Here is a 17,074-nt window from a genome sequence, read left to right on the forward strand (position 1 = left end):
CTCCCTGCTGAGCAGAGAGCCCGATGCGGGGCTCAATCCCAGGACCCTGAGACCATGACATGAGCCGAAGGCAGAGGCTTAACTCACTGAGCCACCCAGATGCCCCAAGAGAGGTTGCTTTTTAAAGAAAAATAGCAAGAGGGACACCTGGGTGGCTCAGTGGGTTAAAGCCTCTGCTTTGGGCTCAGGTCATGATCCCAGGGTCCTGGGCTCAAGCCCCGCATTGGGCTCTCTGCTCATTGGGGAGCCTGCTTCCCCCTCTCTCTCTGCCTGCCTCTCTACCTACTTGTGATCTCTCTCTCTCTCTCTCTGTCAAATAAATAAATAAATAAATAAATAAGATTAAAAAAAAAAGAAAAAGAAAAATAGCACGAGGAAATGAGTAAAACACTGCAGTAACTAAGATTTATAAAAGAGAATTTCAGAGTCAATTTATGCCTTAGAAATGATTTGATAATATTTACCCAAATAATTTAAGATGTACTTGGACTTCAATACCTTCAAGAAAACTTGGAGTGAAATCTTTACAAAACCAGTAATTTAGGGTGCCTGGGTGGCTCAGTTGGTTGGATAACTGCCTTCAGCTCAGGGCATGATCCTGGAGTGACCTGGGATCAAATCCCGCATCAGGCTCCCTGCTGGGCGGGGAGTCTGCTTCTCCTTCTGGCCTCTCTCCTCTTATGTTCTCTCTCTCTCAAATAAATAATACCCTTAAAAAAATAATTTTTTCACAATACTACATATTATTTAATAAAACCTCCTAACGTGTATGTTTATATTTTTGTATATGAGGTTTTCTTAAAGCAAAGTACAATTGTACACAAAACAGAAAAATCTCAGTCATGTTGTAAATGAAAAGGACAACTAGCATTCTATCGATTTTGACAAAATCTCAGCATCGGGGGATGATAATGGTGGTGAGGTGTCATGGTGGTATAAAAAAATCACATTAACCTTAAATCCCAGCACCATGTTAAAAAAGGATTCTTTTCCACAGTGTACTCCATGCATAATGAAGTAAACTAGTTAGATTATTTACATCTGGGCAGCACTCAATGCTTTTTTGCATAAAGCAAAGTATAAAACTAAATATAATAACATATATATATATATAATATATATATATAATACATCACTTTGTTCTCAAATTGTCTCATTTTGTTAAACCCTGACGTGAAGTATTAGGGAAGGATGTTGCCCATTAGTCTCAGACAAAAGACTTGGTAGATAAAACCTTACAAGATTCATTAAATTCATACCCTTATTCCCCAGTGCAAATAAAAAAATACCTTTACACTCAAATTGTGACCAGTTTAGAGAAAGGAAGAATTAGATGGAACAGAAAACCCCAAAGTAATTATATTACAACCTCTCTCAAATTACAATGGGGAAAAAAAAATCAGGGAAAACTAACACATATATGGTCCCTTGATATTTTTTCCTTTTTCCCTCCGCTGATCAGAGGGGAACCGCAGTTTAGAAATCTGAAAGAAAGGAAGACATGGTGGAAAGATTCCTCCAAGCAGAAAGCTGTATGTTGTTTTAGATCCGGGAAGTAACAGGACAAAGGAACAGTCTGGGTCCTACGTACAAGTCAAGAAAATATTTAATACCTAAAACACAAACCACTATGAAGACGTTCCAAGGCTCAGAAAACCAAAATATCAAGCCTACCTAGAACAGGGCTAGGAAAAGGCATTTGACCTTAAAAAGAGGAAAGACGAAGTTGCTTGAAAAACCAAAACACATGAGCCATGGCAAAGGCTGATAACAAATATTTAGAAAAAAGGATCTTTCATCTGGGTAACTGGACTTCATCTGTATTTGTTCTTCTCATTTATTTTGCCCTGAATTGTTACTCTTTCATTTTAGGCAGAAACATGGGATTGGATCTGGCATCTTTCCTCTTAGCTCTCCTGCAAACATAGACTATTTCGAGGATTTGAAAAAACAAAGTAACCTCCAAGAAATTTAAAAAAGTAACCGCTAATAAAACGATCCTATTATTCACAGTACAATTCCTGATACACCTCTGTCAAAATTCCCCAGCATAAATGATTTTTCTTTAAGTCCTCATCCAAATCTATAGCAAGAGTTTAAAATTCATAGTGGTAACCCACATAATAAACTCAAAAAGGGAAAACAAACTTTTGATGGAACTTTGAGAAAATGAATTTATATTCACTAATTTTGGAGGATGGGGAGCAGCAAGATTAAGCAGATTTTTCACCTGCCCAAGGAGATCTAATGTCCTACAACTTGATAAATAATTGTAAAAACAGATGATCATATATTAAAGAGTACCAGCATCAAAGACCACCCATACTGAAAAGAATACCACCGGGCTTATCTATTCTATTGTAACACCCCATACACAACTGACAATTAAATCAAGCCTCTGCATTTTTAACTTAGCAGTTTATATTAGGTCCATCCTTACTTACTGAGATACAATCTAATTAGTAAGAGGAAAAATTCACTGACACCTAAAACTATTTAGGAGGATTTTGGAAGAAAAAGAAAACCAAAATAAGAGAAAGAGGCTTTATATTTATACCCCCAATTTAAAAAATATCATCACATTAAAGAACATGGCAGACCCCAAAAGAACTTGTTGGGATTGCTAATGGCAAAGTACAAAGAGAGAAAATATGTTATGTTCTACCCTCTTAGCTTATTACATATAGAATATTATAAAAAACTTTATCTATAACAATCTTGACCAGGCATTTTGGAGGCTTACAAAAATGAAACAGAGAAATGCAAATGAAAAATACATTACTTTTTAATGCCAAAATAAGGTCTGCTTGGAGGTACAATCTGGATAGCCTAGGATCAGGTCAAGCAGATAATTTAAAGCTGTAAGGATTCCTGAATGAAAAAGGGTATTTCACCCCCCACACACATACAAAATGTGTTCTTAAAATATGACCTATTCAAATGTGGGTTGGAATCAGAGGCTTTCTAATATACTGGTTTGCTTTAGTGTTACTGTTGTCCCCTCCTCCAACCTCCAACTTCGTGTAAGACCTGGGTCTTACCCCACAGCATGATCACCAACAGGAATATTTTTCATAAATATAACTGCAAAGGTTGGAAAGAGAATATTGTATCACTATGGTTTTGAGTATCCCTCTGGAATGAGCCACCATGGTTTATTCTGAGAAATCTCTCACTCTTTGTATAATGAGTCTGTCATATGAATTTCTTTGATTAATTGACGCTGCTGTGCACAGACAGATCAATCTGTCTTCTTTTATTAGCAATGAGATTTTTAAAATCCACACATTAAATTGATAGATTTGATAACATCTTAATATTAGTTTTAACTGCTTACATATTTAATTTTAACAATTAAGCTACATATGATCATCCAGAAATTGATATTTTCCTTTGTGAAGTCTTTCCCCAGTCACATTTATTTATTTTTTAAACCAGGGATATTAATAGCCTATTTAAAATAACTCTTTACTGGAAAACAATCCAAGAAAAGGACTTCTTGGAAGTTCTTCACAAAACATTATTTTCAATTCTTTCGACCAGAGATATTTCTAACAGTACAGAATATTTTTAATAGTTTTACTGTGGTATAACTGACATATAATAAATTGCACATATTAAAATACACAATGTGATAAGTTTTGATACATATGCATCTGCGTAACCATGACCATAATCATTATAGTAAGTGTATCTATTAACTCCAAAATTGTCTCGTAACCCTTCAAATTCCTCCACTCCACACCCTCCAAGCCTCCTGTCCCTATTCCTCAGGCAATCCCTGAAACACTTTGTCACTAATTATTAGTTTGCATTTTCTAGTACTTCCTATAAATGGGAGAGAAGTTTACCGCAATATGGGAATACTACCTTATGGGTTCTATTTTGTCCCACTTCTTTCAATTAGCATAATTACTTTGAGATTCATCCATATTATGGCATGTTCCTATAGTTCTTTCTTTTTTTATTGCTGAATACTATTTCCTTATATGGATGTCATATATGTTTATCCATTCACCATTAAGACATTTGCATTGTTTCTATTTTTCTTATTATAAAGTTGCCATGAACACTTAAGTACAGTATTTTGTGTAAACATAGGTTTTTGTTTCTCCAAGAGTGGAATGGCTTGATCCTAAGATTGGTTTGCATTTATCTTAAAAGGCTGCCAAACTGTTTTTCCAAGTGTTGTACCCATTTTACATTTCTACTGGCAGTGAATGAGATTCTAGTTCTTCCGTACTCTTTGCAGAATACTTGGTATATTGAGGCTTTTAAAATTTAGACATTGTGTGTGTGTGGGGGGGTTAATTTCTATTTCCCTAATAACTAATGATGGAGAGCATTTTTTGCATGGGCTTTATTTATCTTCTTTGATAAAGGATATGTTCAAAGCTTTTGCCCATTTTTGAAATGTTTTTCTTATTATTGAATGTTCTTTATATATTTTGGATACAAGTTCTTTATCAGATACATGATTTCCAAACAACATTTACTGAGCCAATAAATGGCCTTTTCATTCTCCAGTAGTGTCTTTCCAAAAGCAGAAGTATTATGAAATCCAATTAACCAATTTATTCATGGGTCATACTTTTGGTGTCTTATCTAAGAAATCTTTGCCTAACCCCAGGTCACAGATCACCTTAAGTTTTCTTCTACAAGTTTTACAGTTTTAGGCTTTATATTTAGGTCTAGAATCTTTTTTTTAAACATGGTATAAAGGTCAGGGTAAATTTTTTTTTTTTTTTAATTTAAAGGTTTGAGAGAGAGAGCATAAGCGAGCACAAGTGGGATGTGGGGGCAGAGGGTAAAAGGAGACCCAGACTCCCCACTGAACAGGGAACCCAAAGCAGGGCTTGATCATGTCCTGAGCTGAAGCAGACATTTAACTGACTGAGCCACCAAAGCACCCAGTATTAGGGTAATTTTAAATCTCATTTCATGTAGGGGTTTTGTTTTGTTTTGTTTTGTTTTTTTGTTTTGTTTTGTTTTGTTTTGTCTCTCTGCCACTGATTCCTAATTTTGTTGGATTTTAGTCAGAAAACATACATGGTCATATATAAATTTTAGGGGTATTTTAAAAGAACATAACTTTTCTATTTGAGTGTAAAATTCTGTAATGATCAACTAGATCCAGTTTGTTAATTGGCTACTTAAATCCTTAATATAATTTTATCTATTTGATCTACTGTCTTATAAAGAATTATGGATAAATTCTTCTGATTGTGGATCTTTGTTGGCTTTTTCTTACATTTTTCTATTTTAATTTTGTAGAGTTCAGAATTATGTAGATAAATATATAAAGTTTCCTGATTACTCAGTTATCCTAATAGATCAACATGGAAAACTCTCTATTCTTAATGTTCTTTGTTTTGAATTTTGTCTCCCAGTACGTTCTTTTCAGTGGTTTTCAAGGATTTCATTTCTATCCCTTTATTTCTACCTTGCTGTGTTTTATTGTTGCAGAAGTATCTCTTAGAACCGATATAGTTGAATAGGTTTATAATCAGTTTTTATATCACTCATTTAAAAGGGGAATTTAATCTACTTGCATTTATTTTGATTACTGATGTATAGATGTTTTCTAGGTCTCATGACTATTAATTTTGCTATTTTTCCATTTTTGCATTTTGTTGAATGTATCAAATATCCTTAGCTTTCTATCTTTATAGTGTATTTTCTTAAATTTTATTTCTTAAAGAAAAATTCTCTTTGGGCACCTTGGTGTCTCAGTTTGTTAAGCAACTGCCTTCGGCTCAGGTCATGGTCCTAGAGTCCCGGGATAGAGTCCCGCATCAGGCTCCCAGCTCCATGGGGAGTCTGCTTTTCCCTCTGACCTTCTCGCCTCTCATGCTCTCTCTTACTGTCTCTCTCACAAGTTTAAAAAAAAAAAAAAAAAAAAAATCTCATGGGGCACCTAGTGGCTCAGTCAGTTAAGTGTCTGACTTAAGCTTAGGTCATGATCTCAGGGTCCTGGGATCTAGCTCCATGTTGGGCTCCCTGCTCAGCAGGAAATCTGCTTTTCCCTTTCCCTATAACCCTCCGTGCACTCACTCTCTCTCACTTTCAAATAAAATCTTTAAAAAAAAATTCTTATGAACAAAGTTCACACGAGAAAAAAAAATTCTACTTGATCCCAATGAACTCACTCCATTCCCTAAGATAATTATTTTTTCTATTAGCTGAATGTGTAAGTTTTCAGATTTTTAAAAAATTCTTTCATGGAGAGATCATCCTACTTTCACTGTTTTAGTATTTGCCCTTAATTTTTATTTTTTTAAAATTCTTTTTTAGGATTTTATTTATTTATTTGACAGAGATCACAAGTAGGCAGAGAGGCAGGCCGAGAGAGAGCGGGAAGGAGGCTCCCTGTCTGGTGGAGAGCCTGATGCGGGGCTCCATCCCAGGACCCTGAAACCATGACCTGAGCTGAAGGCAGAGGCTTTAACCCACTGAGCCACCCAGGTGCCCCTACCCTTAATTTTTAAAGATACATATTTAAATTTCAATCTTTCTTTTCATTATAATCTACAATCTAAAGAAAATAGACTTTGATTCTCTCTACCTGACATCTCTCATGCTAAAATCAGAAATAACTCACTTGTGTGTTCCTGTGGTTAGAATTAATAATTTCTTTTTCTTCACAATATGCCTAGATTTACGACTTTTCTTGGCCTCAGAAGACCCATTAAATTTGAATAGTCCTTTTGAGGTTTTTCTATTTTCTTTGGTTACTTTAATCTCTACAGTTTCTCTTTACTCTCCCTTTCCACCTCTTCGAGGAATGTTAGAAGTTCTATGAACTATTCCTTTGGTCTTCTCAAATTTCTCTCATACTTTCAGAGCTGTCCTTTAGCAGGGTATTCTGAGGAAATCCCCTAGTTCAGTCCTTGGTTTTATTAATTTACATCTGAGATGTGTCAACAGATATGTCACTTTAAATTTTCATTTCCCTAGTTCCATTAGATTACTTTTCATGAATACAAAACCCATGTCTCTGAATGTCTTCTTCTGATCACTCTATTACCTCTAGGTCCTTAGATACTTTTTCTTTTGATGGGGTAAGCTTTGTTTGATGCTGCTGATTTCCCTCATATTGTGGTATGCTGTGATTATATACTTATCTTTTGCTTGAGAATCTATGTCTGCCAGCTCTTCTGTTTACCATTGCCTACTTCCAGTGATTAATAGGGACAGACAAGTGGCTTCTCTCCCGTATGTGTGGGCTTCCTAACCCACCTGGCAGTCAGTATATTACTAGGACACTGCCTTGGCCTGAATCTAGCACACACTTCCAAGATTTAGTTTGTGGGTAAACACAGCTGTTATCCACTACTTAACACAAGGGGAGAAGAAAAATAAAAGAAAGGCATGGCTCCAGATGTAAAGCCCCAATTAATAACTCTGATAAACTCTCTGATTAATAATCCTGATATATTTTCCTTCTACTTCATGTTTCCATGGCCTATATCTCAGTCTTTGTCATATTTCCTTTCTTCATTGTAGATTAAATCTGTATTATAGATTTAACTTAAAAGCGTTGTCTGATTTTTGCCATTTTGTGAGATATTGGCAAAGAAGGGGAATACACATTTAAAAAACCAACCTTCAATTTTCAGTCATAAGTATTATGTATTAGTGTATGTATTAAGAAGTGAACTTTATATGATAAATTCTTTACATTACTTCTCACAATGATGCCATAAAATATCAGTGAATTTCAAGTTTAAAATTTTCAAGCATTTTCAGTACAGAGCTTTTGGTAATACTTTGGACCTTAAGAAATTAAAACTAACACATTTACAATGCCTCAAAACAAATTTAACCAGTTCTATTTCGTTCAGTTCTAGGATAGGTCAGAGCAGCTACAAATATATTACCTCTTGAACAATTGTCAAGCTGTCATTCTAACTATAGAAATCTAGTAAAGCTGTTTAATCTTTTCTATGAACTTTCATAATCTTTATGGCCAATATTACTCATCTATCAAAATAATGGGCTCATGACTGTATGCATGCACATGTGGGAATTATATGTTTAGGGGATGGCACCCAGTATCTATTAAGTATTCACTGAAATGAATTTAATACAAAACACCATTGCGCTTCTGAAGGGTTTAGCCTTACTCTAGTATCTTATAGCATAACTTGGCAAATCTCTCTCCAACCTGGAACTGCAGGAATGTTTTATATCACAACATGATAAACTCTTAAGATTACAGTGTGTTTTTTCAATTATTTCTAACTTTATGGACTGGTATGTTAAACACTGTTAATAGGATTGAGTACAGGATGCAATTAAGATCATACTGAAAGGAGAAAGAGATATTACAGAGGAAAAGAATCTAGAAAAAAAAAACAGATGAGACAAGTCAAGGAGTTGACAGTGGATATGGTTTATGGATGAAACGAAATTAGACCAAACCCACTGCCACTTCCATGACTTTTGTCCCAGATTGTTCCTAAACTGTCTTATCCTGTGCGAGGTTTCCTTTGTCCTTTCTAGATGATCCTAACAGCATCTCACACTCAATCCTATTATAGTATTTCCCACACCAGACTGTAATGCCAGCACAATGACAAGTGACTATTAGTTCATATTAGTAAATACCAACAATTTAATATTAGTTGGTATGTATAGCTGTTTCACACAAACACAAAAAGAAAACAGATTTACTGAAATGTCTACTTTACCAAAAAAAAAAAAACAAAACACCGAAGTCCAGGTTAAATGAAAATAGAAAAATAAAGCATTATAATCATGCACAGTTGTTAAAGATGGGCTCTATGGTTCTTTGGGGCCACAGTGAAGTAGATACTATGGGTTTCAAGATAAAAATAAACTAGTTCTATTGTATCAAACAGGAGAATGGTTATCAGCATCCTCAGCTGCTAGAAAAGCAAGCAGCCCTGGAAAAGTTAAGAGGCTTGCCCAGTGTGCCATGGCTTATTTTGATAGAGAAAAATACTGGTTTCTTGACTTGCAGTATTGTTGCTGCAATACCACGCTGAAACCAAATACACAATGAAAATTCGTTGCTATTATGACAAACCCCTGGGAGAAACAGAACTATCTATTCTCTTCTAAAGGTTAGGAAGCTCAGAACCCAGCATGAACGTTCTGTGAGGAAGTTCGGTAGAGTTGGAAGATATGATATGACCTGACTACCCCAAACAGGAATCAATGGGTGAGGGAGCTACACTAGAGGCACATGAAACCCCTCTTTTCAAGGCACATGAAACCCCTCTTTTCAAGGTGGGGGTGGTCAAAAGGCCAGGACACTAGTTTCTTGAACATTGTGTGTGTGTATGTGTGGTATATGTATTACAACTGTGTGTGTGTGTGTGTGTGTGTGTGTGTGTGTGTGTATTTGTATATTGTCTTAGAAGAATGAATTGTTAAGTATTATACAAAACTATGACTGGGAAGTCAAATTTTTAAAAAATTTCCTAGGGCATTTTTCCAGAAGAAAACAAAAATTAAGGTCAGGTCTACATCAGCCAGTAACAGACTTCTGGGCCCCCAGATTCATTTATTTGGCTCGGCTGACTATTTGGCTCAGTTTTCCCTTAGCAAGTGTAAAAAACGCTTGAACACCACCACCCTGGGATTCTGTTCAACCAATTCAGATAGCTGTGGCCTTTCAACTCCCATCCAAGTGACTTGGCTTTATCCCAATATCATTTCCCCTAGTACAGCCTAAGCCTAAGTGAGAAAGTACACAGCTCAGAGAGCCAGGAGTTAACTGGCTGTTCCCATTCCAGAAAGGTCTGGTTCTTCTCCTAGATAAGGAAACAATACTATATCAAGAAGTTTCTATATTCAATGTATCACACTGGAACCAAACTATAAAAACAGAATTAGTGGAAATACCACTGTCTATCTTAAAGCATCTCTCGAGGAGCTTTAGGCAACTGCAGTTTTCTTTTCCAGCCCCAATCCCTTGGGAAATAAGTAGTGATGATTTATTAAAACTTACATTTTGCAGATAAGAAAACAACAACAAGAAGTTCAAATGCACAGAGGGACAGAGCGCCTTGAGGCCACACTCTACTTGCTGAACCTCATTTCTCCGTTATAATTCTATACATCAAATATGGAATATGTACACTTAACTTGTGTGTGGCTGACTATGATTTAGCAGACAGCATGATTGTAAGGGATACAGTGGACCTGGCCTTCTTCAGGCCCCCACTCTGTAATGTCATGTTCCCTTGCCAGTGTCATGGTTTCTTGCCACCTTAATCCAGAGAATTCCATGTTTGGAGACATCTAAACGAGTTTCTGAATGGCAAGCTGTTCTCTCCTACACCACCAAGCAGTATTTTAACTCCACTTGTCCCTTAAAGCAATGTGGCAATAATGTCTTCCAGCCTACCTATACTGTTTCTAATATTCAACCAATTTATTGGTACAGTCTTCATTCCTCCCTCTGTCTGTTGGACGGTATGACTCTCAGAGGCAGTGACAGTAAATTTCAAGGTATTTAGCTGGATTTTTTTTTCTTAAACAGGAGGTGGTAGTGGGGCTATGGAGGCAATAATCATAGTATATGTAGGAGAGGGAGAACACATCAAGTGAAAGAGCTACTTTTCCTTCTGAATTAAGTTTTAATGTAAGATTCTAAAGGAAGAAAGCTTTATTTTGGTGAAAGACATCAAATGGCCTGGGTATAGAAAGCAGAAATTAAAATGATGAAGGCAGCAGTGCCCCCTGGGTTGCCTGTCAAGAAATTTGCCCTGTACAGTTTCCGGAGAAATTAAGAAATGCAAATAACCTGGACAGATTAACAGCACCCGAAGATAACTAGCAGGATACAAAGAAACAGCACCTTTCACTATGAGGAGGCGGTGTACTCCTTCAGGCAAACAAAGAAACAGGACAGAGTCAACATCTGTTTCATATAACAGCTTGGCTGCTGAAAGAAGCAACCTTTAAAAAAAATGGCTTAGCTGACAATCCTCAGAAATCATTCAATCACTATTGCAGGGGTTGAAGTAAATGGGTAAGGGAACACAACTTGCACTTTTCCACACGACCCTCACCATCTTCTGAAGAAGAAAAGTTGTCTTGTCTTTAGAGAGAAAAAAAAGTGCAAACAAAAATCTTCATGAACTTTCTTTCTGATTGACAACTAGCAGCAAATACTGAAGTATAGAAGACAACTTACTGCTTTTTAGCTTTTGCCTTTCTGAGTGTCAACGGGGAAGACAAGACTGCCAAAGAGTTGACTGGGTGGGGAAACGACTCAGACATAACTCATTAGAATATCAGAGGGAGAAAACAAGTCATTTGACAAAACCAATTGTGGTTCCAGAATCCAGTCAAGGAAAGAAAACAGAATATTATGACGTCTGGATCCTCATCGATTCATGGTAACAAACCAAATGTGTTAAGAAATGAAAATTTCTTCTCTGGGCTCTATCGGTGTGCAAAGGCCATTTCAAAAGCAAGAGAAAACTATCTCCGAGTGCATCTGTAGATTTAAGAACTGGAAATTTCGGGACGCCTGGGTGGCTCAGTGGGTTAAAGCCTCTGCCTTCGGCTCAGGTCCTGATTCCAGGGTCCTGGGATCGAGTCCCGCGTCAGCCTCTCTGCTCAGCAGGGAGCCTGCTTCCTCCTCTCTCTCTCCCTGCCTCTCTGCCTCCTTGTGATTTCTGTCTGTCAAATAAATAAATAAATCTTTAAAAAAAAAAAAAAGAACTGGAAATTTCTAAAATGAAAAAATGACTAGAGCTGGAAGGTCACTGCAGTGGGACTGGTGCTTTCAACTCAGCTACATGGCAGATGCTTCATTCACCTTAGTACTGTGGTTACAATACATAAAGCCAAACAGAATGACAGCAATTAGGAGGCTTTATGATAGAAGAGATTTTTCAGGTGGAAACTGAAACCAGAGGGAAAGGTGATAAGGTACATGAGACAAAAACACTTAATATTAACACGTGTGTACTGCCAAAAACTATGCAAGGCTGCTAATCAGAAGACTCCAAGGAGGTCCCTTCCCTGAGACTTCTCAGTTTAAACAGGTTCGGGGCAGGGGGAGATCACCTTTTCCATAAGGAAGCAAGGCATGACCGCAAAGAGAAAAAGCAATCAATATGTGACTTGGGTTATTTCGAGACACCTTGGGGAAAAGGCTTTATTGAAAGGTGTTTTTTGATGGGGTGGGGGATGGAGAAGGGGAAGGGTGTGATTACAACAGAAATCTTCCAAAAATGTTAGCTACGGGTCACGTGATCTCTCAGTAGCTGCCTTAGGTTAATTTAGTCTTCACAATGGTTATATAATGCAGGAATTATTATGGCTACATTTTACAGATAAGGAAGCAGAGACACAGGAAAATGGACTTGCCTAGAATCCTACGGAATGGTTGGGCATCCTCTAATAGGAAGAAGGGAAATTTGCTGAAAGATTCATCCTTCTGTCTGGTCAGGATCCTGCTAGGTGTCTTGTAGGACATCCAGAATAATAAACAGCACAAGACAAACAGAGTAATTAATTAAAACTAAAAAAGGATTTAGATTAGTTTCAACAAAAACCTCCCAAATGAAAGAATTTACAAGAAAAACAAATCCACTGAGCAATACTACAGAATGTCCTTTGAAGAGATCAGAAAAGCCCTGATGGATGGTATTAAAAATCCCTTCAAGTATTGAGGGGATTAACCTAGGAATTCGTTCTAGGCCTGTAAATAGTAGTATTTGGCTTTCCTCAAGGAGAGAAGCACACAAGAGTCGCCCCTTGTGTCCAACAGCTCGCCTATGCAAGGACTGGGCGTCTACCTGCCACTATAACCACTTCCTAGAACTCAGCCTCGGGATATGATACATACTTAATAAATATCTGTTGAATAAATGAAATAAAAAGAATAAAAATATGAAAATGATGTGTTCGTGCAAGCCTTGAGATAGACTGAAAAGTTGAGGTTCCAAGTGATTCAGAAGCCAGGCTGGAAGAGATCGGAAGGGAAACAGGACTCTAGCAGGGAGGGGAGTCAGAGACCAAAGTGAACAAGAGTCTGACTTGAAAGTCAAAGAGAGAAAATGAATGACAGAGGCAGCAGCAGGTAGCACGTGGAAGCACCTCTCTTGCGCCAGGCATGGAATAAAGTGTTCCACATGGAGAGTAACTGGTTAAGTGCTCAGATGCACACCGACCTCCTCCCAACAGCCTTGATCAAGTCACTCAGTGCCTGGCTGTCCTGTGTCTCATCACCTGTGAGACAGTCATAGCACCTACTCATTAGGCACAAAGCTGCGAAAGTGAAATGAGAACTTCACTGGAGGGAGAGAAATGGGAATAAGCAAAAAGAGAAAAACATTTAGAGTTTCAATTTCATGTAAATATAGGCGTCATCAGTGCAGCCTGGTGGGTGTGAGAGCTCAGTCGAGGACAGCAAGTCATTCTCAAAATAGTGAAAATGGACCCTGAACATATACCATCAGGCTGGGCTGATTAGGTCTATGTCTGTGTCATGTCTTACCTTGACCTCACAATTTCATTTTCCAAAATTTCATTGATTTCAAATGTTTGTTTTCATGAATGTCTCCATAACAAATAATAAAAAAAAATCACAAGTTTCTTCAAGGCAAGGGATATATTTTAGGTATCTTTCATTCTCAGCTCCTAGAATCTTGCTTGATATACAATTGTGCTAGAACAACTGCATGAATGGTAGGAAAAGACCACCTGAGAAAATCTGAGTGAAAATCTTAAGAGTTTTTGAGTTTTGGAAACACTCTCCTAAGATAAAGTTGAGAACACAGAACTATGTATGTATATGCTATGCATACAAGTTTTATATATGCACATACACAAACATCTATCAGCTGTGTATGTAAACAAACTTTCTTAAGATCTCCCAATAGTGATTTTCATTTAACTCCACTGGTCAATGTTAATTCATTTCATTCCGTTTCTTACTAGATAAGGAATACAAGTTCATGCCTTGTATTTTGAACGAGTGAGATGTTTAACTTAAGGTTTAGAAGCAGGATGATGGGGAACCTTGGAACCAGCTGAAAGGGTTCCTCCTCCTGGCAGGGAGGTGCAGGGGTCATACCAATCTCCTGAATTAACCCTACCATAAACAGACCCATCTGGGCAACCCCTAAGCCAGCGACATCATGGCACTCAGTACTGCTAACTACCGTCTATCATCTTAAATTGCTCCCTTGATTTCAAGATTTTTCCCTGGATCACACAACCTGACTGGACTTCTGAGAAACCCTCTATTGTTACACAAAGGGTTCGTATCTTCACACATTGATCCTAAAACACTCCACTTTTTCCTCTTGAAATTTTCACTCAACCTACCTCCTCTCAAGCAACTGGACTTCAGCTGGTTACAAATCTCCCTAAATGCCACGTACGTGTGTATTATGTTCGGAAGAGTTTCTTACCACGTAAGAGATACCCTGAATCCTAGGAAAGCTACACTCTTCCCATGGGTTAGCCTACTTTCCCTGCCTTCTTAGGTGAGACAGAGCCTAGTGTGCAATCCTCTTCCAGGCAGAGAAAGCCCTCAAAAAGTATTTATTAAATAAAGGACTTCGTGAAGGCACAATCAAGGAATCAACTCCCTCCATAGCTTGCCTTTGAGCATTCAGCACAGGACACACAATGAGATTCTGCTCAGACAAATCACTTTCTCCTTGAAACAGTCTCTTGATGGAAAACAGAACGATTAAAAGCGAAAGGGTAGAATACCACATGCCAAACACATTCTCGTTAGCCTGGAACTCGTGTACCTGTCCCAACCCTGGAAGTTTTAGCTTTTACCTGTATCTCAAACTATCACAGAATAACCATCACAGGAACCAAGATATTACCACCAAACTTTATGGTACCCTCTTTATTATAAAGGCCATTACTGCAATTGTTAGGGCAGAGGTTTTTCAGCAGAATTAAACCTTGTCTGGGATTAGACAGAACGCCTCCGTCCTGTAATTTTTCTTTTATTGTATTGAATTTCAGTGTAACAGTGGCACACAGTCCAGGCTACAAAAATTCCCTGAAGCCTTCACTTCAGTTGTCCAGACACATTCACTACCTGTATCATCTACCATCTATAATAAATGCCTTATCAACTAATCAACAGTTTCTTACACCTGGAGGGGGTTCAACAAAAGTATCTAGCCTAGTAGTAAAATCCTTATGAAGTATCAACCACATTGAAAACCAGTAAAATTCTCAAACCATACATTTCAATTCCATGGACTTTTACAATATATTCTCTGTAATTCTATGGTCACTGAGAAGCAGAGTCACTGGAAACCACAAAGTTGTATTAAAATATTCAACCTAAAAGAGCAGTCTTTTGAAAATTTTAATGCAGAAAAATTATTCCATGACAAGAACACTCATGCTTTAGAATTTTTATAGTCATTTGACAAAATCAAATGCCTTAAAGGATAAACCAGAATTTTTCAACCATGGTTGATTTAAATATTAATGCTACGAAAGTCAAAGGTAGCTATAAAAAAAGACTGATAGGAGTAAACTTGTCCTAGATATAACTCTCTAAAACACCTAAGAAGATGAGCTAATACATAAGGGGAGATAAAAATAAGGTGGCATCAAACACTATTAAAATGGCATAAAGTTTGTGTTTCAATTGCATCAAGTTAAAAATAGGTCACTTAGAATGAACTTAGAAAAAAGTGGGGGAGGGGAGAGGTCAATATCACAAAGTGATTAAAGAGATGGAAGAGAACTTTCTTCTAAGTCATTAAACTCACCAATATGATCCTGAACTTCACAGCACTTACCATTTTCCTGTGCCATTAGAGAATTTAGTAGGTTCACTGAATTGACTGATTTCTTTGTTAACCTATTTACATGGGTTAAGACCCTGACTGACATAAAACACAACCAAAAAATCCCAGACAGAGAGTGTAATGAAAGACTGAGTGATGTATAGTTTGGGGTACAGCCTATCCAATAAATGTGCTTGACCAGCAAAGAACCCATTGGCAAAGATTTATTATCGGAACAAATACATTCTAAAAAGATCTAATACAACGGTATGAATACAAACTACTCTAAAATACAGTTCTTTGCCCTCCATAATGCATGGCTTATCTTTCTGTTATATGAAAACTCTCTTCCCAACTTCTCGATCAGGAATAAATTTTTTGAACAGATAAAACCAAAGAATATGTAGCATATGAAACAGAACCAACAGCATGGTTCTCTAATTAAAAAGAAAAGAAAAGAAAAGAAAAGGCTTATTACTTAGAAGTCTTCAACAAACTTTAAAACATATAAGGAGAAAGACATATCTCTATTACCAAAGGAAAAGGTAAAAACGAATCACCCGCTAGAAGAACAATTTTTAAATTACATGTAACATTAATACCAAATTAGCGCAAATTTAAGCCAGACACAGAAAGGATTTTAAATGTTATACCTCCAAGTTCCTTTACATTCAAGATGGCATTCTGGAATGGCACTGCTTTTATACTAAAACCTAAAATTAAAAAACAAAAACATAAAAAAGGAATTAGCATCTTTTCTTTTAAAAATACATAAAATGCTCAAAGCCTTTTTAAGGCTGATTAAGAGCCACTTTTTATAGCCTGTATTTATGCCAGAAATAATTCAAGATACATTGATAACACATCATCCTCTTCAAATTCTCAAAACACTGTTGTTTGTTACAGCAAAATCTAACTCTTTTTCAAAATACTGCCCTATTCTTTAATATGTTATGTCACCTGTAAATTTTATCAGTTGTAAGAAAGACATCTGGAAGTACAGAGAAACTTCAAAGAAAATATTAGATCTGTGAGGACCTTTGCATCTAATTCCTAAAGTTAATTGTTTCTCACATAGAACTCAGCAACTCTAGAGATTAAGGTACCTAAATTATAACACATTATATTAGAATTACATTGGATTTATGTCAGAATTTTAAGAACATGGTTAATATCATACATATATTTTTCTTAAAAGTTAATCGTAATTGTCTACTTATGCATAATCATTTTATAATATGCACAGTAAATGATTTCTATTAAAATATACTCAGAGTATAGTTTTTTAAAATTACATATTTAGGACTTAACTA

General features: G+C 36.7%; 1 protein-coding gene across 3 annotated transcripts in view; it reads right to left on the reverse strand.

The window, feature by feature from the left end:
* Positions 1–17,074, reverse strand: part of ARL15 (ADP ribosylation factor like GTPase 15) — a 394,584-nt gene that overhangs the window by 224,482 nt on the left and 153,028 nt on the right. For all 3 annotated transcript variants that reach the window (XM_004737893.3, XM_004737892.3, XM_013051269.2), the window contains one exon: positions 16,415–16,474. In XM_004737893.3, the coding sequence (XP_004737950.1) occupies positions 16,415–16,474 (60 nt within the window). The remainder of the gene's footprint in view (positions 1–16,414; positions 16,475–17,074) is intronic.

This window comes from Mustela putorius, unplaced genomic scaffold (genome assembly GCF_011764305.1).
Source record: "Mustela putorius furo isolate JIRA1106 unplaced genomic scaffold, ASM1176430v1.1 tig00000407_pilon_pilon_pilon, whole genome shotgun sequence".
Lineage (NCBI taxonomy): Eukaryota > Metazoa > Chordata > Mammalia > Carnivora > Mustelidae > Mustela > Mustela putorius.